General features: G+C 36.8%; 1 protein-coding gene across 1 annotated transcript in view; it reads left to right on the plus strand.

Annotated features, from left to right (window-relative positions):
* The window catches only part of ZNF106 (zinc finger protein 106), a gene marked incomplete in the record, with an annotated part of 238,420 nt that extends 216,383 nt beyond the window's left edge, over window positions 1–22,037 (plus strand). Inside the window, 2 exon segments of the mRNA XM_053697719.1 lie at window positions 9,766–9,912; window positions 14,639–22,037. Coding sequence (XP_053553694.1) covers window positions 9,766–9,912; window positions 14,639–14,695 — 204 coding nt within the window.
* Window positions 22,038–22,387: the final 350 nt, after the last annotated feature.

The raw sequence follows: 22,387 nt of genomic DNA on the forward strand, positions 1-22,387 counted from the left end.
GAGAGTATTGCCTATTTGAATGCAGTGATCTCCTTCTACGGGGTCTATTTCATAGGTTCTCTGTTATCGGTCGTAGAGATTCATCTCTTACCTCCCTTTTCAGATCGACAATATACTCTTATTTATATACCATTACCTCTGCTGATTTTCGTTTCAGTACTGGTTTGGCTTTCTACAAACATGTAGATGAGTGTCCTGGGGTAAGTAAATCTTATTTTCTCTGACACTCTAAGCTATGGTTGGGCACTTTATTTATAAAGTTCTAAATATATGTATTCAAACATTTATTTGCCTTGACTCAGAATGTTCAACATTCCTTATTTTCAGACAGTCAGTTTCATATTTGGGATAATGCATTTGATTCAATCATTTTTTTCTTACCTTAAAAATTTGACTTTTTTTCCCTGTGGGCTGTTAGGCTCGCGGGGGCTGAAAATGCTTCATTTTATTGCGTCATTCTTGGCGCTGACTTTTTTGGCGCAAAAAATCTTTTCTGTTTCCGGCGTCATACGTGTCGCCGGAAGTTGCGTCATTTTTTGACGTCCTTTTGCGCCAAAAATGTCGGCGTTCCGGATGTGGCGTCAAAAAATATGGGCGTCGCTTTTGTCTCCACATTATTTCAGTCTCATAATATTATTATTCTTCTTCAGCATGCTAATAATTTTATCTGTGATGCCATTTTTGATATTATCAGAGTTGATGTCGGGTTTATGTCTCTAGCTATTTTAGCTAGAAGAGCTTTATGGCTTAAAACTTGGAATGCTGATATGGCTTCTAAATCAACTCTACTTTCCATTTCTTTCCAGGGTAACAAATTATTTGGTTCTCAGTTGGATTCCATTATCTCAACTGTTACTGGTGGGAAAGGAACTTTTTTACCACAGGATAAAAAATCTAAGGGTAAAAACAGGGCTAATAATCGTTTTCGTTCCTTTCGTTTCAACAAAGAACAAAAGCCTGATCCTTCATCCTCAGGAGCAGTTTCAGTTTGGAAACCATCTCCAGTCTGGAATAAATCCAAGCCTTCTAGAAAGGCAAAGCCTGCTTCTAAGTCCACATGAAGGTGCGGCCCTCATTCCAGCTCAGCTGGTAGGGGGCAGGTTACGTTTTTTCAAAGAAATTTGGATCAATTCTGTTCACAATCTTTGGATTCAGAACATTGTTTCAGAAGGGTACAGAATTGGTTTCAAGATGAGACCTCCTGCAAAGAGATTTTTTCTTTCCCGTGTCCCAGTAAATCCAGTGAAAGCTCAAGCATTTCTGAATTGTGTTTCAGATCTAGAGTTGGCTGGAGTAATTATGCCAGTTCCAGTTCTGGAACAGGGGATGGGGTTTTATTCAAATCTCTTCATTGTACCAAAGAAGGAGAATTCCTTCAGACCAGTTCTGGATCTAAAAATATTGAATCGTTATGTAAGGATACCAACGTTCAAAATGGTAACTGTAAGGACTATCTTGCCTTTTGTTCAGCAAGGGCATTTTATGTCCACAATAGATTTACAGGATGCATATCTGCATATTCCGATTCATCCAGATCATTATCAGTTCCTGAGATTCTCTTTTCTGGACAAGCATTACCAGTTTGTGGCTCTGCCGTTTGGCCTAGCTACAGCTCCAAGAATTTTTACAAAGGTTCTCGGTGCCCTTCTGTCTGTAATCAGAGAACAGGGTATTGTGGTATTTTCTTATTTGGACGATATCTTGGTACTTGCTCAGTCTTTACATTTAGCAGAATCTCATACGAATCGACTTGTGTTGTTTCTTCAAGATCATGGTTGGAGGATCAATTCACCAAAAAGTTCATTGATTCCTCAGACAAGGGTAACCTTTCTGGGTTTCCAGATAGATTCAGTGTCCATGACTCTGTCTTTAACAGACAAGAGACGTCTAAAATTGATTTCAGCTTGTCGAAACCTTCAGTCACAATCATTCCCTTCGGTAGCCTTATGCATGGAAATTCTAGGTCTTATGACTGCTGCATCGGACGCGATTCCCTTTGCTCGTTTTCACATGCGACCTCTTCAGCTCTGTATGCTGAATCAATGGTGCAAGGATTACACAAAGATATCTCAATAAATATCTTTAAAACCGATTGTTCGACACTCTCTAACGTGGTGGACAGATCACCATTGTTTAATTCAGGGGGCTTCTTTTGCGCTTCCGACCTGGACTGTAATTTCAACAGATGCAAGTCTCACAGGTTGGGGAGCTGTGTGGGGATCTCTGACGGCACAAGGAGTTTGGGAATCTCAGGAGGTGAGATTACCGATCAATATTTTGGAACTCCGTGCAATTTTCAGAGCTCTTCAGTCTTGGCCTCTTCTGAAGAGAGAATCGTTCATTTGTTTTCAGACAGACAATGTCACTACTGTGGCATACATCAATCATCAAGGAGGGACTCACAGTCCTCTGGCTATGAAAGAAGTATCTCGAATTCTGGTTTGGGCGGAATCCAGCTCCTGTCTAATCTCTGCGGTTCATATCCCAGGTATAGACAATTGGGAAGCGGATTTTCTCAGTCGCCAAACGTTGCATCCGGGCGAATGGTCTCTTCACCCAGAGGTATTTCTTCAGATTGTTCAAATGTGGGAGCTTCCAGAAATAGATCTGATGGCGTCTCATCTAAACAAGAAACTTCCCAGGTATCTGTCCAGATCCCGGGATCCTCAGGCGGAAGCAGTGGATGCATTATCACTTCCTTGGAAGTATCATCCTGCTTATATCTTTCCGCCTCTAGTTCTTCTTCCAAGAGTAATCTCCAAGATTCTGAAGGAATGCTCGTTTGTTCTGCTGGTAGCTCCGGCATGGCCTCACAGGTTTTGGTATGCGGATCTTGTCCGGATGGCCTCTTGCCATCCGTGGACTCTTCCGCTACGACCAGACCTTCTGTCGCAAGGTCCTTTTTTCCATCAGGATCTCAAATCCTTAAATTTAAAGGTATGGAGATTGAACGCTTGATTCTTGGTCAAAGAGGTTTCTCTGACTCTGTGATTAATACTATGTTACAGGCTCGTAAATCTGTATCCAGAGAGATATATTATAGAGTCTGGAAGACTTATATTTCTTGGTGTCTTTCTCATCATTTTTCTTGGCATTCTTTTAGAATTCCGAAAATTTTACAGTTTCTTCAGGATGGTTTAGATAAAGGTTTATCCACAAGTTCTTTGAAAGGACAAATCTCTGCTCTTTCTGTTCTTTTTCACAGAAAGATTGCTAATCTTCCTGATATTCATTGTTTTGTACAAGATTTGGTTCGTATAAAACCTGTCATTAAGTCAATTTCTCCTCCTTGGAGTTTGAATTTGGTTCTGGGGGCTCTTCAAGCTCCTCCGTTTGAACCTATGCATTCATTGGACATTAAATTACTTTCTTGGAAAGTTTTGTTCCTTTTGGCAATCTCTTCTGCCAGAAGAGTTTCTGAATTATCTGCTCTTTCTTGTGAGTCTCCTTTTCTGATTTTTCATCAGGATAAGGCAGTGTTGCGAACTTCTTTTGAATTTTTACCTAAAGTTGTGAATTCTAACAACATTAGTAGGGAAATTGTGGTTCCTTCATTATGTCCTAATCCTAAGAATTCTAAGGAGAAATCGTTGCATTCTTTGGATGTTGTTAGAGCTTTGAAATATTATGTTGAAGCTACTAAGTCTTTCAGAAAGACTTCTAGTTTATTTGTTATCTTTTCTGGTTCTAGAAAAGGCCAGAAAGCTTCTGCCATTTCTTTGGCATCTTGGTTGAAATCTTTAATTCATCTTGCCTATGTTGAGTCGGGTAAATCTCCGCCTCAAAGGATTACAGCTCATTCTACTAGGTCAGTTTCTACTTCCTGGGCGTTTAGGAATGACGCTTCGATTGATCAGATTTGCAAAGCAGCAACTTGGTCCTCTTTGCATACTTTTACTAAATTCTACCATTTTGATGTATTTTCTTCTTCTGAAGCAGTTTTTGGTAGAAAAGTACTTCAGGCAGCGGTTTCAGTTTGAATCTTCTGCTTATGTTTTTCATTAAACTTTATTTTGGGTGTGGATTATTTTCAGCAGGAATTGGCTGTCTTTATTTTATCCCTCCCTCTCTAGTGACTCTTGCGTGGAAAGATCCACATCTTGGGTAATCATTATCCCATACGTCACTAGCTCATGGACTCTTGCTAATTACATGAAAGAAAACATAATTTATGTAAGAACTTACCTGATAAATTCATTTCTTTCATATTAGCAAGAGTCCATGAGGCCCGCCCTTTTTTTGGGGTGGTTATGATTTTTGTATAAAGCACAATTATTCCAATTCCTTATTTTATATGCTTTCGCACTTTTTTATCACCCCACTTCTTGGCTATTCGTTAAACTGAATTGTGGGTGTGGTGAGGGGTGTATTTATAGGCATTTTGAGGTTTGGGAAACTTTGCCCCTCCTGGTAGGAATGTATATCCCATACGTCACTAGCTCATGGACTCTTGCTAATATGAAAGAAATGAATTTATCAGGTAAGTTCTTACATAAATTATGTTTTTTTGCATTATTAGCCTGTTTAAGCCTGTCTAACATGTCTGTTCCTTTAGATAGAACATGTTCTGTATGTATGGAGGCCAAGGTGGTCCCCCCTTCAAATGTATGTGATAATTGTGCCATGGCGTCCAGACAAAGTAAGGACAGTACTGTCACATTTAATAAGGTTGCCCAAGATGATTCCTCAAATGAAGGTAGTGGGTATAGTTCTTCATCCTCTCCTTCTGTGTCAATACCAGTTATGCCCGCTCAGGCGATTCCTAGTACATCTAGTGCGCCAATGCTTGTTACTATGCAACAATTAACGGCTGTAATGGATAATTCTATAGCTAATATTTTATCCAAAATGCCAGCATTTCAAAGAAAGCATGATTGCTCAGTTTTAAATACAGTAGAGCAAGAGTGCGCTGATGATAATTTATCTGTCATACCCTCACACCAGTCAGAATTGGCAGTGAGGGAGGGTTTGTCGGAGGGGGAAATTTCTGATTCAGGAAGAATTTCTCAACAGGCAGAACCTGATGTTGTGACGTTTAAATTTAAGTTAGAGCATCTCTGCGCCTTACTTAAGGAGGTACTAACTACGCTGGATGATTGTGACTCTTTGGTCATTCCAGAAAAATTGTGCAAAATGGACAAATTCCTAGAGGTCCCGGTGCACCCTGATGCCTTTCCGATCCCTAAAAGGGTGGCGGACATAGTGAATAAGGAGTGGGAGAAACCAGGCATACCCTTTGTCCCTCCTCCTATATTTAAGAAATTGTTCCCCATGGTCGACCCAAGGAAGGACACATGGCAAACAGTCCCTAAGGTTAAGGGGGCAGTTTCTACCCTAGCCAAACGCACAACTATTCCCATTGAGGACAATTGTGCTTTCAAAGATCCTATGGATAAAAAATTGGAGGGTTTGCTTAAAAAGATTTTTGTTTAGCAAGGTTACCTCCTCCAACCTATTTCGTGCATTATTCCTGTCACTACGGCGGCGTTTTTCTGGTTTGATGAACTAGAAAAGTCGCTTAATATGGAGACTCCATATGAGGAAGTCATGGACAGAATTCACGCACTTAAGTTAGCTAATTCCTTTATTTTAGATGCCGCTTTTCAATTAGCGAGATTAGCGGCGAAAAATTCAGGGTTTGCAATTGTGGCGCGCAGGGCGCTCTGGCTAAAATCTTGGTTGGCGGATGTATCTTAAGACAAAATTGCTTAATATCCCTTTCAAGGGTAAGACCCTTTTTGGGCCAGAATTGAAAGAAATGATTTCAGACATCACTGGGGGGAAGGGCCATGCCCTCCCACAGGATAGGCCTTTTAAGGCTAAGAATAAGTCCAATTTTCGTTCCTTTCGCAATTTCAGGAACGGACCGGCTTCTAACTCTGCAGCCTCTAGACAAGAGGGTAACGCTTCCCAGGCTAAACCAGCTTGGAAACCAATGCAAGGCTGGAACAAGGGTAAACAGGCCAAGAAGCCTGTTGCTGCTACCAAGACAGCATGAAGGGGTAGCCCCCGATCCGGGACCGGATCTAGTAGGGGGCAGACTCTCTCTCTTTGCTCAGACTTGGGCAAGAGATGTTCCGGATCCCTGGGCACTAGAAATAGTCTCTCAGGGTTATCTTCTAGAATTCAAGGAACTGCCCCCAAGGGGAAGGTTCCACATGTCTCGCTTGTCTTCAGACCAAATAAAGAGACAGGCATTCTTACATTGTGTAGAAGACCTGTTAAAGATGGGAGTGATACACTCAGTTCCAACTGTGGAACAAGGTCAGGGGTTTTACTCAAACCTGTTTGTAGTTCCCAAAAAAGAGGGAACTTTCAGACCAATTCTGGATTTAAAAATTCTAAACAAATTTCTCAGAGTTCCATCGTTCAAAATGGAAACCATTCGAACAATTTTACCTACAATCCAGGAGGGTCAATATATGACTACCGTGGATTTAAAGGATGCGTAACGACTGGCAGCTGTGCCAGATGTACAAGCTTTTGTACAGGCTTTGGTCAGAATCAAGCCTGTCTACAGACCCATGACTCCTCCTTGGAGTCTAAATTTAGTTCTTTCAGTTTTTCAATGGGTTCCGTTTGAACCTTTACATTCCGTAGATATCAAGTTACTATCTTGGAAAGTTCTGTTTGTGGTTGCTATTTCTTCTGCTAGAAGAGTTTCTGAATTATCTGCTTTGCAGTGTGATCCACCCTATCTGGTGTTCCATTCAAATAAGGTTGTTTTGCGTACTAAGCCTGGTTTTCTTCCAAAAGTTGTTTCCAACAAGAATATTAACCAGGAAATAGTTGTTCCTTCTCTGTGTCCGAAACCAGTTTCAAAGAAGGAACGTTTGTTACACAATTTAGATGTAGTCCGTGCTTTAAAGTTCTATTTAGAAGCAACAAAGGATTTTAGACAAACCTCATCTTTGTTTGTCGTTTACTCTGGTAAGAGGAGAGGACAAAAAGCTACTGCTACCTCTCTTTCTGGCTGAAAAGCATTATCCGATTGGCTTATGAGACTGCCGGACGGCAGCCTCCTGAACGAATCACAGCTCACTCTACTAGGGCTGTGGCTTCCACATGGGCCTTCAAGAACGAGGCTTCTGTTGATCAGATATGTAAGGCAGCGACTTGGTCTTGTCTGCACACTTTTGCCAAATTCTACAATTTGATACTTGTGCTTCTCCGGAGGCTATTTTTGGGAGAAAGGTTTTGCAAGCCGTGGTGCCTTCCATTTAGGTAACCTGATTTGCTCCCTCCCTTCATCAGTGTCCTAAAGCTTTGGTATTGGTTCCCACAAGTAATGGATGACGCCGTGGACCGGACACACCAATGTTGGAGAAAACAGAATTTATGCTTACCTGATAAATTTCTTTCTCCAACGGTGTGTCTGGTCCACGGCCCGCCCTGGTTTTTTAATCAGGTTTGAACAATTTTTTTTCTATATACACTACAGTCACCACGGCACCCTATAGTTTCTCCTTTTTTTCTCCTAACCGTCGGTCGAATGACTGGGGGGCAGAGCCTGAGGAGAGGCTATATGGACAGCTTTTGCTGTGCTCTTTGCCATTTCCTGTTGGGGAGGAGAATATTCCCACAAGTAATGGATGACGCCATGGACCGGACACACCGTTGGAGAAAGTAATTGATCAGGTAAGCATAAATTCTGTTATATGTGTGTGTGTGTGTATATATATATATATGTGTGTGTATATATATATATATATATATATATATATATATATATATATATATATATATATATATATATATATATGTATGTGTGTATATATATATATATATATATATATATATATATACTGTTTTTTTTCTCTACATATTGTGAACAATTCATCTTTATTAAAGAATAATCAAATACAATGTCTAAAATAAAAATATTACAGATTTATGTCAACCTACAGAATAAGCAGCTGATTGGTGCATACAAAGCATGTGTTACATTCAGTTTTTTTTCATACCCAGGAGAGCATTGGAGTATTTTAATTCAAAAACGCTTAAATACTTTCCTAGCACTTTTAATCATTCTATATTGAAAATTAGTAAATGCTAAAGCCAATTGACCTCCTTTAATATGACCTCGAACGTTCTTTAAATTACATAAGCGTTCTATAATTTTAGCTGCTACTTAGCACAATTTTAGAAAATTTAATTCCAAATAAATTTTGGTTAATTAATCCAAGGCAAATCAGAAGTATTATTTATATTTATATATATATATATATATATATATATATATATATATATATATATATATATATATATATATATATATATATGAAAAAAATTATACCAGCTGTAGTTAGGAAATAATAAAAGGGTTCAGTTACAAAGAGGCCAAAAATGTCGTTGGCAGCTTTGGTGCAAGGGGGTAATGCTGTATAAAATTTAAAAGAAAAAAAGAGGTTGAGAAATACACTTAGTCCAGCACAACTCATTCACCCATATTCAAAATACCCCTGGTAATATGTATAGGTCGAGGATGAACACAGAAAGCAGTGATGCACACTATTGAAATCCAATTACTTTTATTCAAACAATACAGATACACTCAACAAATGTTAAGTTCATTAATACCGTGTGCATCTATACTTTATTGAATCACCAAACTCTACATAATACACAAACAACTGCAGCTCTGCAAAAAATATACTAGCAAGAGGTCATATCAAACTGCTGGTGCTGGCTTGAAAATCTTTGCATGCATCAGTTATGTCATTGAATTTATAGGTAGGTCTTGATAAGTAAGACTCAAAGATTGTCAGTAGCGAAGCAAAAGATACTTAAAGCAGACAGCTCAGAAAGTTAGTACAGCTTGCTTAATCTGTTAGTCTTTAACAAATGTTAAACAGAGAATACAGTCAATGATGGTTAAGCGGTACTTCCTAAGACTTTCACAGTGGTACATTATTTGCAGCTCACCTCTCCAAGTACATACCGACTCACTCAGAATACAGCTGTGTTTGCGCTTCCTCCGATGCAGAGCTGTACCAGGATCAAATCACCTGCTTCACATATATATATGTGTGTGTATATATATATGTATGTGTATGTGTATATATATATATATATATATATATATATATATATATATATATATATATGTGTGTGTGTTTGAGTAGGTGCAGCCAGTCAGATGCTATATATATGGAATAGGAGTATATTGTAGATCCATAGAAGGCAAAAGACAAGTCCCTGCAATCAATTATGGAAGGTCTGTGACCTGAGACCTGAACCATACCCCACATACATCCCTCTGACAAACACTGTACTCTAAGGGTAAAACCGACTTCAACATAGACTGAAACACTTCTTCTGTAGAAACAAATGCACATCTTCATTCTTCAACCACCACAAGTGGGGTCAAAGACGAGACTAAGGTGCCTGTGAGGTGGGAGGGGTTTTTATACAGTGCTTTGCCTTCTCGTGGTAGGGAAAGATAATATCTAGGAGTAATGGATTGTTGACCCTCACCACATGTATAAAGGAAATAGTGTTGCCATCTAGTGCTCTTGCAGATGGATGAAAAAACTGCTTACATATAGTGCTACAGACATGTCCCGATCTTACATCCCTGCATTTCAACAAAAGGTACCAAGAGTACATCTAAAATTAGAAAATATAAATAAAAAAATAAAAAAATTTAAATATCAGGCTCTGTCTAAATTGTGAAAGATTAACATTGAGTTTCACGTCCCTTTAAAATAAAAAATTTTTGTACAAAATGTTTTTTTTTTTTTTTTAATTTTTTTATTTCTGTAGTGGCATGGTTGCTCGCTCATATTTGGAGTTGTAGACCATCTGAAGCAACATTTACTCACTGATCACACAAATCCAAACTTCCAGTCGTTGAAGTGTAGATGGAAAAACTGTGATGCATTTTTCACATCTCGAAGAGGGTCCAAACAGGTAGGAAATAAAGTATATGGATAGTTCCCTTGTAGTAGAAATGTTACCCATGTGCTACAGGCAATTTTAATGTTGCATTCTGAATGGTCTTTTCTGTCCTGTCTAAGATTCCTTCTGTTTGTGTGGGCGGGATCAGAGAGTGAGCGGATCAGGGTAAAACGTAATTGTTCAGAAGAGGCCACATTCCAAAGGGAGAGTAGAGCCTTAATAGACAGATTGAGGATAAGGGGGTATCCAGAAGAGAGTATTATGAGAGCTTACAAGGATGTGACTAGCGTATCTAGGGAGGATCTCCTTAAACCTAAATTACCTTATAAAATAAGGAAAGGTAGTGTCAAGAAAGTGACACCATATAACAGCCAATACAATAGTATCTGTAACATCATTAGGAAAAATCTCCCAATTTTGAGAGCAGATCAACATCTCAAGAAAGTGATTGAGAAAGGTTGTCAATTTGTCTCAAAGAAAAATATTACCATAGGTAACATGGTGTCCCTTACAAGGTGTTTTGAGAAAACCTTGTAAGGGTAGTAGTTGGCTTACGTGCAACTAAGTGTGGTACTCGAAGCTGTACAGCATGTGACCGTACCCATACAAGTAAGGTATTCCAATCTGCCAATACTCATAAGGTGTACAACTGTAGTTCCTGTACCAATTGTAGATCAGATTACGCAATCTATATGGTCACGTGCACTATGTGTGAGAAACCTCCTGTGTACCTCCCGTGAAACTATGTATGTGTGAAATAGTGCTGCCATCTAGTGCTCTTGCAGATGGATAACACAATTGGTGCCGTAGAGGGCTCGATTTATCAAGCAAGTGCAGACAGGGCGTACATATTCGTCCCTGTCCGCCCCAGCTCTCCTCTGGCGGGCAGCAATTCGCTGCCCTTTTTTTTTTTTTTTGAACAGCCAATCACAAAATTACCTTGAGAACCTGCAGTCGAAGGGAGGCAAAAGGCTTGATAAATCGAGGCCATAGTTCTATGGACATGTGCATTCTCCTGTGCTTATGTCCCTGCTTATCAACAAAAGGTACCAATAGAAAATCTAAAATTTGATAATAGAAGTTAAATGTGTGTTTATGTATATATGTATATGTGTGTGTGTGTATGTATATGTACTGTGTGTGTATATATATATATATATATATATATATATATATATATATATATATATATATATATACGCCAACATATTCCGCAGTGCTGTCCATGGGTACAATTCATTTAGATAAAACAATGTTCTAAAACTTGTAAGAGACAAGACAAAATGTTAAACACATACAGGAGGAATTAAGGACCCTATTCCCGTGGGAACTTACAATCTAGAAGGGTAGGAGGTTGGGAAGCAGGAGGTGAGGACTGCAAGATTGAGAAAGATATTAATGCAGAGTTAGATGAGGGAAATGTTAGGTAAGTGAAATAAATGTATTATTGAGTTGGGTGGTAGGCTCTTCTGAACAAAAAAGTTTTCAGGAAGCATTTAAAAGAAGAAAGATTAGGGGAAAGCCTGACAGGACGAGTGTTCCAAAGGGTAGGTGCTGCACGACAGAAGACCTGCAGTCTAGCATGGGAAGAGGTGATAGTCGGACATGCAAGGAGCAGGTCATTGTTGGATCTTAGTGGGCGGGCTGGAGTATACTTGTTTATTAGTGAGGATAGGTAGTGGGGAGCAGCGTTGGTGAGAGCTTTGTATGAAAGGTTGAGAATTTTGAATTTAATTCTGCTGTGAATGGGGAGCCAAGGAAGGGACTCGCAGAGAGGTGCAGCAAATACAGAGTGACGGGAAAGGTGGATTAGCCTTGCAGTGGCATTTAAGATGGATTGAAGGGGGGAGAGGCGGGAAAGAGGAAGGCCAGTAAGTAGGTTATTGCAGTTGTCAAGTCGGGAAATAACAAGGGAGTGGATTATTTGCTTTGTGGTGTTAGCGCTCAGAAAAGGGCGGATCATTGAATTATTGCGTAGGTGGTTGCGGCAGGATGAAGAAAGCGATTGGATGTGGGGGACGAAGGATAGATTTGAGCCAAGTGTAACTCAGAGGCAGCGCACTTGGGGAGATGGTGATGCTGTTAACAGAGATAGAAAAGTCAGAAGTTGGCGTAGAACTTGAGGGGGGGATTAGGAGCTCAGTCTTGGACATGTTAATCTTTAGGTGGTGAGATGCCATCCAGGAAGAAATACCAGATAAGCAGTCGCTGACTTGAGAAAGGACAGAGGGATAGAGAGCGGGGGTGCAGAGGTAGATCTGGGTGCCATCAGCATAGAGGTGGTATTTGAAGCCATAACTGTTGATAAGTTTACCTAGTGAAGAAGTATAAGTGGAGGAGAGTAGAGAGGACCCAGAACAGATCCTTGAGGTACTCCAACAGAGGCATTGTAGAGAAGTCGTCACCAGCAAATGACACAGAAAAAGACCTGTGGTAAAGTTAATCCAAGAAAGCAGTGTCAGAGGCCAAAAGAGCTAAGGGTCTGTAGGAGGAGAGGGGGTGGTAAACTGTGTCGAAGGCAGCTGAGATGTCAAGTAAGATGATTATGGAGTAGTGGCCATTACTTTTAGTAGAAAGAAGATTGTTAGTAACCTTGGAAATGGCAGTCTCAGTTGAGTGAGTGGGGCGGAATCCAGATTACTGTGGGTCAAGCAAGGAGTTGGTGAAAAGGAAGTGGGTTAGGCGATTTGTTTTGCTGTTAGTGAAAGCAATGATATGGGGTGGTAGTTTTTAGGAGAGTTAGGGTCAAGGGAGGTTTTTTTTTTTTTTTTTTTTGAGTATGGGAGTGACCTTTGCATGTTTGAAAGAAGATGGGAATAAACCGGTAGAGAGAGAGGTTGAACATTGAGTGGAAGCACGAGTGAGGGTGGAAGACAGTTGGGGTATTAGATAGGAAGGGATAGAGTCGAGCGGGCAGGTAGTGAGGCATGTGGAAGAAAGTAGCGAAGAGACTTCATTTTCAGCGGCTGGATGGAAAATACAGAGGGAGTAACTGGGCCTGTTGTTGGAAGCTTGCAGGTTGGTGTTGGGATGTTTTGGATAGTACGTGTTTTGTTTAAAAAGTAGTCTGCTAGGTCTTGAGCACTAAAGACAGAGAGGGGTGGTGGAGCAGGTGGGTAGAGGAGAAGAATCATTTAGTGTTTGAGTCGAGTAGATATGAGAGAAGATTAAGTACCGCACTGCACGAAACATGTCAGGACCCCCCTCCTACCATGAAATCACTCTGTGTGAGATTGTCTTTACTTTTGGATCAATAAAGAATCTTTGTTTTAACTACGGATCATTGGAGTGCTGCCTTTTCCATTTACTTGTGATACATTGAGCTTCTCTGCTCTACCCAGGCTTGCACCCTTCAATCAGTGCATTTTCAGCATACACGCTGTCACTGAGGGCGGTGATTTTTTGTCTGCTTAGAGGATTCTTGCTAGCAGTGGCTCCGTGTCTCATGCCCTTTTGCTGGAGCAGCAACCCTATCTCTCCCCACGAGAGAAGAGAAGTAGGTTTGCTTGGTTAAATGAAGGGCAGAAGTGTATGAATGAAGAATACACTAATAGTGTATGAAATCAGGTTCAGAATGAGTATTTCTCCAGGCACGCTCAGCAGTACCGGGTGCATTTTTGCATATAGCGTGTTTGCTGAGAGTGCCAGGGTTGTAACTGACGGTGTGATGTTTTGCGCAGTTGAGGAGAGAGTTTTGTTATAGTGGGCTGTAGCGAAATCAGGGCAGGTTATAGTGGAAGTGTGAGGGAGGAGATCTTGAATGATTTTTGAAAATTGGAGCGGATCCAGTGTGTAGATTTCTGCGGGGGCGGGATGGAAAAGGGGGTTTAGCTGTTGCATTCATTATATAGGTAACCAGGTGATGATCTGAAATGGGAAAAGGGCAATGGGTTAGGTCAGATATAGAGCAAAGAGATTAAAATACCAGGTCGATGGAGTGTCCATCATGGTGAGTAGGGAATAGGGTGGCTTGTGAGAGATCGAAAGAATATATTAGTGAAAGAAGTTTAGAGGCAGCAGGGGCAGATGGGTTGTCAATGGAAATGTTGTTGGTTGGTATATGTGTGTGTGTATGTGTATATATATATATATATATATCTTATGTACAGAAATTAAAATGTAACTGTTGATTAAACTAAATTTAGGGCTGCAACAACTAATCGGTAAGTTTGATCATAAAAATAGTTGTCAACAAATCTCATTATCAATTAGGTGGTCAGCGATTAGTTGGTCAGTTGCACAGCACCAGCTGCTTTAATATGATGATCTACTGCAACTAAGATTGTGCAAAAAAAATTGAATTTATTTATTTTTTTAATCTTTTCTCTATCCGATTAATCGGACAATAATCATCCGATTAATCGGATAGAAAAAAATGTAAAAAAATTAAAATGTTTGCACAATACAATGTGCAGGAGTTCATCGGATTGAAGCAGCTGGTACTGTGCAATTAACCAACTAATCGCTGACCACCTAATTGATAACGAGATTCTTTGACAACTATTTTTATGATCAATCTTACCGATTAGTTGTTGCAGCCCTAACTAAATTCATATACTGTATTTGAATTTATGTGCACCAACATGTGTTGAGTACAGCAATAAAGATTTTGACACATCCTACATGCAGAAAAAAAGAAAATTCATGATATGTGCAAGTTACCTTTTCGTTAAAGTGTTTTGTTTCTCTGTTTGGTTATAACTTACAGAATTACTTTCCTTATTTTATTTTCTCCCAGGATGCTGTAGGGCACATAGAACGACATGCAGAAGAAGACAGCCGAATAAACAGTTAATCAAGAATGGTACCTCCCATATTGGGAAGTTTATTTTCTAAGCAACATCAGAGGAGTTTCTGCACGTCTGGAAGTCTTCAAAATTCTGCACGTTGCATTTTCCTCAAATGGAACATAAGAAGCTCTTAGGAGTCTTAACTCAGCTTATGTGTATCATCCTACAAAGCAAGAGCCTGACATGTTCAAGTGGCTTTTTATTATTTTTAAATATAAAATATTTAATGTCCTCTTTATCTATTGCATTGAATCTGTCAGATTTGCCCAAACATGACAAACAGCAAGCTAAGAACATATTTCTTTTAAGGGGTAGAGCATGGAGAAATCCTTGATTAAAGTTTTGATTTCTCATGAAAAACTCTTAATCATAGAGTTTATTAAACGTACTAATTTTATTTTTTATCCTTTTTTGAAATACATTAAAAAATGGTTCAGTAAAATTAATATTTTTAGAGCATTATATGTAACAATAAGTATATTAATAAACCAAATAATTGTTTTAGTCGACTTTTGCATTCATTACAGTCATCGACTGCTATTTTGTTTTTGTTTATTTTACATTAAAGCAATTGAGTAATCTATAACAGGCCAATGTCATATACCCATTTTTCTTTTGAAATTGTAAGCTTGCTTAATTTTAGGAGGAAAAAATATCTTGCCTCAAAGTAGCAATATTCTTTTTTTTTTTTTTTTTTGCAATATTTCACAAAGGGGTAAATTCTGAATTGTGAGTTTTAATTTGTTTTGAAAAATCCTATAGTTAATTAAATATTTAAATGATGTCCACTTGCTGTCTGTCTGCTCTCATCTTTATGTCTTGGAAGCTAACAGCAAATTTAAAATATCTGAGATCAAAATATCCAAAACCTATGAACACAACAAATTGGTTATAACCAGATAATGGTGGATTTACTTTTTTTTTAAAATTAAACATAATAAACAATGTTATCAGATTTATTATGGAATAAGGAGGTCAAACAACTTTTCATGTTTTCTGTGGAGAGTTGACTACTCTCTTTAAATAGCGCATAGACATTTTACATGTTGAGTATTGATAAGCTCTGTTTTGTCATTGACAACTGTCTCAAATATATACTCATGTACACTTTAACCACTCATGACTTTCAGAAGCTATTCACAGCTTTGACAATGTTGTTTAGAATATTGTTAGATCATTGAAGTGTTAAGTCCAATATTGAGTTGAGTCATTTGCCTTTTTATACTTATCCCTGATATAGGGAGATAGCAGTATATCACACAAAATGTATGTGTCTCCAACAGCAAGAGGCTCTTTATATATATTTTTTATATATATTTTTGATCATGTTCATATAGCATCAGAAGCTGTGGGTATCGCATGTTCAAAATGGAATGGAAAACATTAAAATTGTTGGCAAAAAATTTACTAGCAGTGTTACAAGAAATGTAACTTAGTTTTTACCTTTTAATATCTTTTTATCAGTTTTGTGTAGGAGCATGGAAATCCGGTATCACTTCCTTATTTGTGTGTTGTTTTGTAATACTTTAGATAAGAATTAGTCCTGTTGCATTTCTGGAGTTAATACATTTTGATATTTTATAAAATAACGATTTATTTTTTATTAAGTATGATGTGTTGTTTTGTGGAAGATTTGTTATTTCAACCATTGGCTTAGCTAAATTTTAATTATCTAAGAAGTGTCCACTACCATCTTGTAGTGAAAACGTTGACAATGATTGCCTCTGAAGTATCTATTAATAGAATTATTTGATAAATTGCTAGAATAATCATACCTATGGTCTCTCATGATTTTTCATTGATTCAACAAAAATATATATATATTCCACTTAGTTTTACAAACTTAAAAGCATTTCAGTTTGCATTGGTCCTTTAAACAATGTCCAAATTAGCCTTAATATAAATTATTGAAATAAAGCTTTATTCCTGAATTAGCCAAAGAACTAAAACTATAAATCTCCCGGTACATTTTAATTTGTTATATAATTCACATTATTTAAATAATTATTTAAATGATATTCTGGTTCCAACATTTTTTTTATTTTTACTTGTTAATAAAAAATATATAAATCATCATTATTTTTCATCTGTGATTTATTAAATTAATTTTAATAAGTCCTCTTTTTCATAAAATGGTGACTTTTACGCTAATTCAGAATGTTAGTATGGCTTCTGAATTTGCACCTTAGGCAAATTTTTATACTTATCCCTGATATCGGGAGCTAACAGTATATCACACAAAATGTATGTGTCTCTAACAACAAGAGGTTGACAAGATATAGGCCATATTCTGTTTTTCTCTCTCTACATATTGTGATCAATTCATCTTTATTAAAGAATAATCAAATACAATGTCTAAAATAAAAATATTACAGATTTATGTCAACCTACAGAATAAGCAGCTGATTGGTGCATACAAAGCATGTGTTACATTCAGTTTTTTTTCATACCCAGGAGAGCATTGGAGTATTTTAATTCAGAAACGCTTAAATACTTTCCTAACACTTTTAATCATTCTATATTGAAAATTAGTAAATGCTAGAGCCAAGTGACTTCCTTTAATATGACCTGGAACGTTCTTTAAATTACATAAGCGTTCTATCATTTTAGCTGCTACTTAGCACAATTTTAGAAAATTTAATTCCAAATAAATTTTGATATATATATATATATATATATTTTATTATTTTTTTTTTCTACAACTTGATCCTATCTGGAATTTCAGTCTTTTTCATTATCTTTGCCAAGATTATTTAAACGCCTTTTCTTTTAACTTTTTATTTTCCAGCTACCGGAGTGAGAAGTATAAAATAGAATTATGTATATTACATAATTATGAAATTTACATAAAAAATGCATTTGTTAATTAACTTTTAACAAATTAGCAAATACAAACCACTTGAACAAAATTGTGTGTGAATAGATTATCTACTAGTAAGAACATGAACTTAGTAATATATTTATTTTAGAAAAGTACATTTTTTCAACACTTATTCTTTTTAGCTTATAGATGACCACAAATACAAAGTAATAAAACACAGCGCTAGATTTTTGTAAGAATTGTGCAGCTTTGCATTTCTTAACTTTGTTGATAGAAAATAAGCCATTTTAATAATTATAGGTTATAATACTCTGAAAGGTCTGTGCGTAGGAGGAGCAATTTAAAATGAGCCAGAAGAGAAGTACTGAAATAGTGAACTGTAGTGGTCCCTGATGACATTTTCAGCATTGTACTAAGCCTTTGGTAATATGTTTTCAGAAAAGCGTGTTTTGTATGTAACTCAAAATCGTTTGTTTTGAACAAAAAGTGACATTTGTAAGTTAGTATGAGTTTGAAGTGATTACTTATTGTTTTGAATGACAGATGTGTGGCAAACAATTTCTAGTTTCTCACTGGAGAATGCCATTTGTTTTTAATGCATGGAATTGAATTTCTGGTTGATACCAATGCAGCCTTTTGGATGAGTTTTTTTTTTTTTTATATCTTTACTTGGTTTATAATTTAATGCATTCTCCATGATTTCTGGAAGGTGCTGTACTGTGTAAGCAAGTGTACTATTAAATAAGAAACAATATAACCTAGACATTTTCTGATACTAGTAAAATCCACCAAAAAAAGTCTCTTATGTTGGTCACAGTTGTGTGTGGAGTTAAAACTGCTATGATTTTTGTTTTACATTATGAAAGTGATTCAAAGTACTGACTGTACTGAAAAGCTTGTTTGTTGCACATTCACCAAGCCAATATGTATTATTTTTTTTTAAACTAAAATGTGTTTATGACTAGAACTAGGCATGTTCATTTAATGGTTTAGTTAGGAAAGGAATGCTGAATAACGCGGCTGCCAGAGGCAAATCCACATCTTAGTATGTTGCACTTTCACAAGAAAAAGTCTGGCTCCTCAACAGCCAAATGCCATTGGCAGATGCTATATTCGACATTTGTTTACTAACAAAACCCCAGATTTTTTTTTAATATAAATTATATGAATTATTTTGTTATTCTTCCATTTGAGAAAGCACCAGTCCCTTACAAACCATTTTAAAATATGGGTGGATATTATATTTATAGCAGTCTATTTTAATGGCCCTTTTTTTAAAGTGTTTCTGAATGGGAACGGAACTGACATTTTTAGAAACTTGGGCAAGCATTGTAAAACATACCAGATTATCTAATTAAACATTATGGGAAAACTATTTCATTAACTTGTTTAAAATGCTTCCATCTCCCATAGGTGTGCACTTGACCTTTTTTATTGTTTAAACTAAAACTAATTTTTTTTTAATACCTGAACAAAATTATTCAATATTTTTGCCATTTATAAAATAGGAACACGTTTCTGGGTTTTTCTTTTTATGTGTTTAATATTATTATTTTTTTGCTACAGCTAAGTTTAATTTCAAGGTTCCAAGCCAGAGAGATTCAGAGGGTTAATAGTGAGAGGAACACTACAATTTTACTTGAACTATTCTATATTTCCATCACTCATAGAGCCACAAAACTGACATCATCTTCAGATCTTGGTTTTATGCTGGTATAGCCGCATTTGTTTATAAAGTGTCAATTGTATATATACTAGTGCCATAACAAAAAGATGTTCAGGTGGGGATAACTTCTTAAAGCCTTTGCACCTTTGGTCTAGATTCAAGATAAATTTAGATTTATCACAAAATATTTTAACATTTATATGGACTATGTTGGTCTTAAAGGGACAGTATACTCCGAATTTCCACAGTCAAAATTACATGTGCAACATGTATTTAACCAATGTTTAATTCATCAAATGTTTAAATAACAGTTTTTATCTTATCTATTTTCAACTTAAACTTGTACCACTTGTGTATTCACTGTCCGCCTCCATGACCGCCGCTTTTTTTCAATATATTGGAAGAATCCCAATTCATCCAATAATGTTGATATCGGTCGCGCTATGTACCTGCTATGCGAACGCGCGCACGATGACATCATCTGCTTCTGGGTTCCGCTATTCCTAGTTCTGCGCATGCCCAAAATCATAAGTTCACGTCAAGCGCTCGATGCTTCCAAGATTGCATATACTAGATTGAGGAGCGTGAGTGACCAATAGTGGGAGGTTAAATGTGAGTCACATCATTTGCATGTGGGAAGTACAGAGTTGGTCTATACCTCCCACATTGGAGATGCCGTGGAGGGGTTGGAGAATGGACATAGAGTAACGGTTAGGCTGCAAAACTTATGATTTAATAAAACATGTCAATTTTATTTTTTGTCAAAATTAACAATGCGGTTAGATTATAAGGATATAGAAGACGTTAGCGTTAGCTTTTACATCCTCTGAGTTTACTGACCCTTTAACTAGTTTGTGATTAATTTTCTTTTTAATGTTCTCATAAAAAATATCCTTTACCTGCATCACAGCCTGTTTTGTGATCCATATTTCATGAAAACCATATCTTTGATTAGTCAATCTAATATAAATATGTTCTGATTTTGCCCAGTTTTGAACATGCGGTACAAAATCAGCTTCTGTTAGTGCTTTTTGTTTCTTGAATGTTTGAAGTTCTGTATCTGTGTTTTCTTAAATCTTATGCCATGACATTTCTTTTTTAGCATTTGTGCTATTATGTCTGTCTTATTATGCATTCTTCATAATTCCTATTAATTGTGAATACCAAGGGTGTTTTAAAATGGTCCTTTTTGATCAAAAAACGGCAATGATCTTTTAACAAAGGTGATCTAATCAAAGTAGCGGCTAAATAAATTTCACTTTTTAAGCAGCATGATCTTGTAATTCTAGTCAGTTGACTGCCCTGATTGACTTTATGTGGACGCCCCTGGTGTACATAACCTGTTCAGAAATTATGGATCTTAAAAGGACAGGGACATAAAACCCTTTATCTTTTTTTCTTTCTTTATTCAGGTACAGCATACATTTTTAAACAACTTTCTAGTTTGCTTTGTTCACTTTGTATCCTTTGATGAAAAGCAAGCCTAGGTAGGCTCAGGAGCTACTAGCTGTTGATTGGTGGCTGCACACAAATGTGCCTCTTGTCATTGGCTTACAGATGTGTTCTTCATTTCCCAGTAGTGCGTTGCTACTCCAGTAAAGGATACCAAGAGAGTGAAACAAAATTGATTATTTAAATATTTATAAAGTAGTTTAAAATTATATGTTCTGTCTGAATCATAAAGAAAACAAGAGATTTCATGTCCCGTTAAACAATGTTTTCATGGTTTATCAGTATTGACATAGCACATATTAAAATTAAACTACAAATGATTATTTGTATAGCAAATGCAATAATCGCAGATTTATTTCAACATTTTATACTGCTCTGTACCATTTTTAAGCCTATTAAGTTAATTTCTAGACTATTTCTCTGTAATAATTCATCATCAGTTTCTTTATATTTTATATTCATGCTCCTCTTCCTCTCCTTTTAGCACCTATATGTCTCATGCAAACTATGCCTTCCCATTGGTTTAATCTGTGTTCTAATTTTCTTTATCCTGCTTCTGTTAACTTTTTCATTGTTCTAGACCTTAATCTATTTCTCTCCATAGTTGGGGAACAAACCATGAATACCATTTTAGTTTGCCAGTGCCAGGCTTGTTTAAAGGGAAACTGAACCTAGTTTATTTCATGATTCAGATAGAGCATATGATTTTATGCAACTTTCTAATTTACTCCTATTATCAATTTTTCTTTGTTCTCTTGCTATCTCTCGTTTTTAAAAAGCCATCCAATTTTTGGTTCACCCTGGACAGCACTTGTTTATTGGTGGGTGAATGTATCCACCAATCAGCAAGAACAACCCAGGTTGTTCACCAAAAATGGGCCAGCTTCTAAACTTACATTCTTGCTTTTCAAATAAAGATACCAAGAGAATTAAGAAAATTTAATAGGAGTAAATTAGAAAGTTGCTTAAAATGGCATGCTTTATCTGAATCACGAAAGAAAAAAATTGGGTTCAGTGTTCCTTTAAGTAAAATGCCCAGGTTTACCTGTACACACCAGTTCATTTGTGGATTATTAACTGGATTGGCTGCAACTAGAAGGGATCTAGACATGAATCATTAAGGTTGATCTAAATTTTATACAGACATTTACTGTGGTTTGAAACTAACCTAACAGATTATATTTACTGTTACTGAGTTTTTCCCCCCAGTGATAGTCAGGAAACCACTTATTGTGCCCTAACACTAATCCTAAAGTGTTGTTTTGTAGCACACTGGTGATTTGTGCATACATATTCTCATAATATTGTTGAGTTTTACAAACTATTATTTGAAATATAATGCAAATCTGTGAACACTGAACTCTATAAATCCAAAAAAGTAAAATAAATAAAGGCAATTTTACCAGTTTTGGGGTTTTTTTTGTTATGTTTTTTAATAAGTTATGTACAAAAATGTTAAACAATGTTCCAATTTACTTTTATCATCAAATTTAGTTTGTTCTCTTGGTATTCTTTGATTAAAGCTAAACATAGGCTCTCATGCTAATTTTTAACCCCTTGATGGTCGCCTCAGTGCATTTTGACTTTTTTACAACTAGACAGCACTAGTTCATGTGTGCCATATAGAAAATATTGTGCTCACTCCTGTCGAGTTACCTAGGAGTTAGCACTGAAAAAGAACTGAAATAAGGGGGCAGTCTGCAGAACCTTAGATACAAGGTGCAATCACAGAGGTAAAAAGTATATTAATGTGTTTGT

Source organism: Bombina bombina, chromosome 1 (genome assembly GCF_027579735.1).
Source record: "Bombina bombina isolate aBomBom1 chromosome 1, aBomBom1.pri, whole genome shotgun sequence".
In the NCBI taxonomy this organism is placed as follows: domain Eukaryota; kingdom Metazoa; phylum Chordata; class Amphibia; order Anura; family Bombinatoridae; genus Bombina; species Bombina bombina.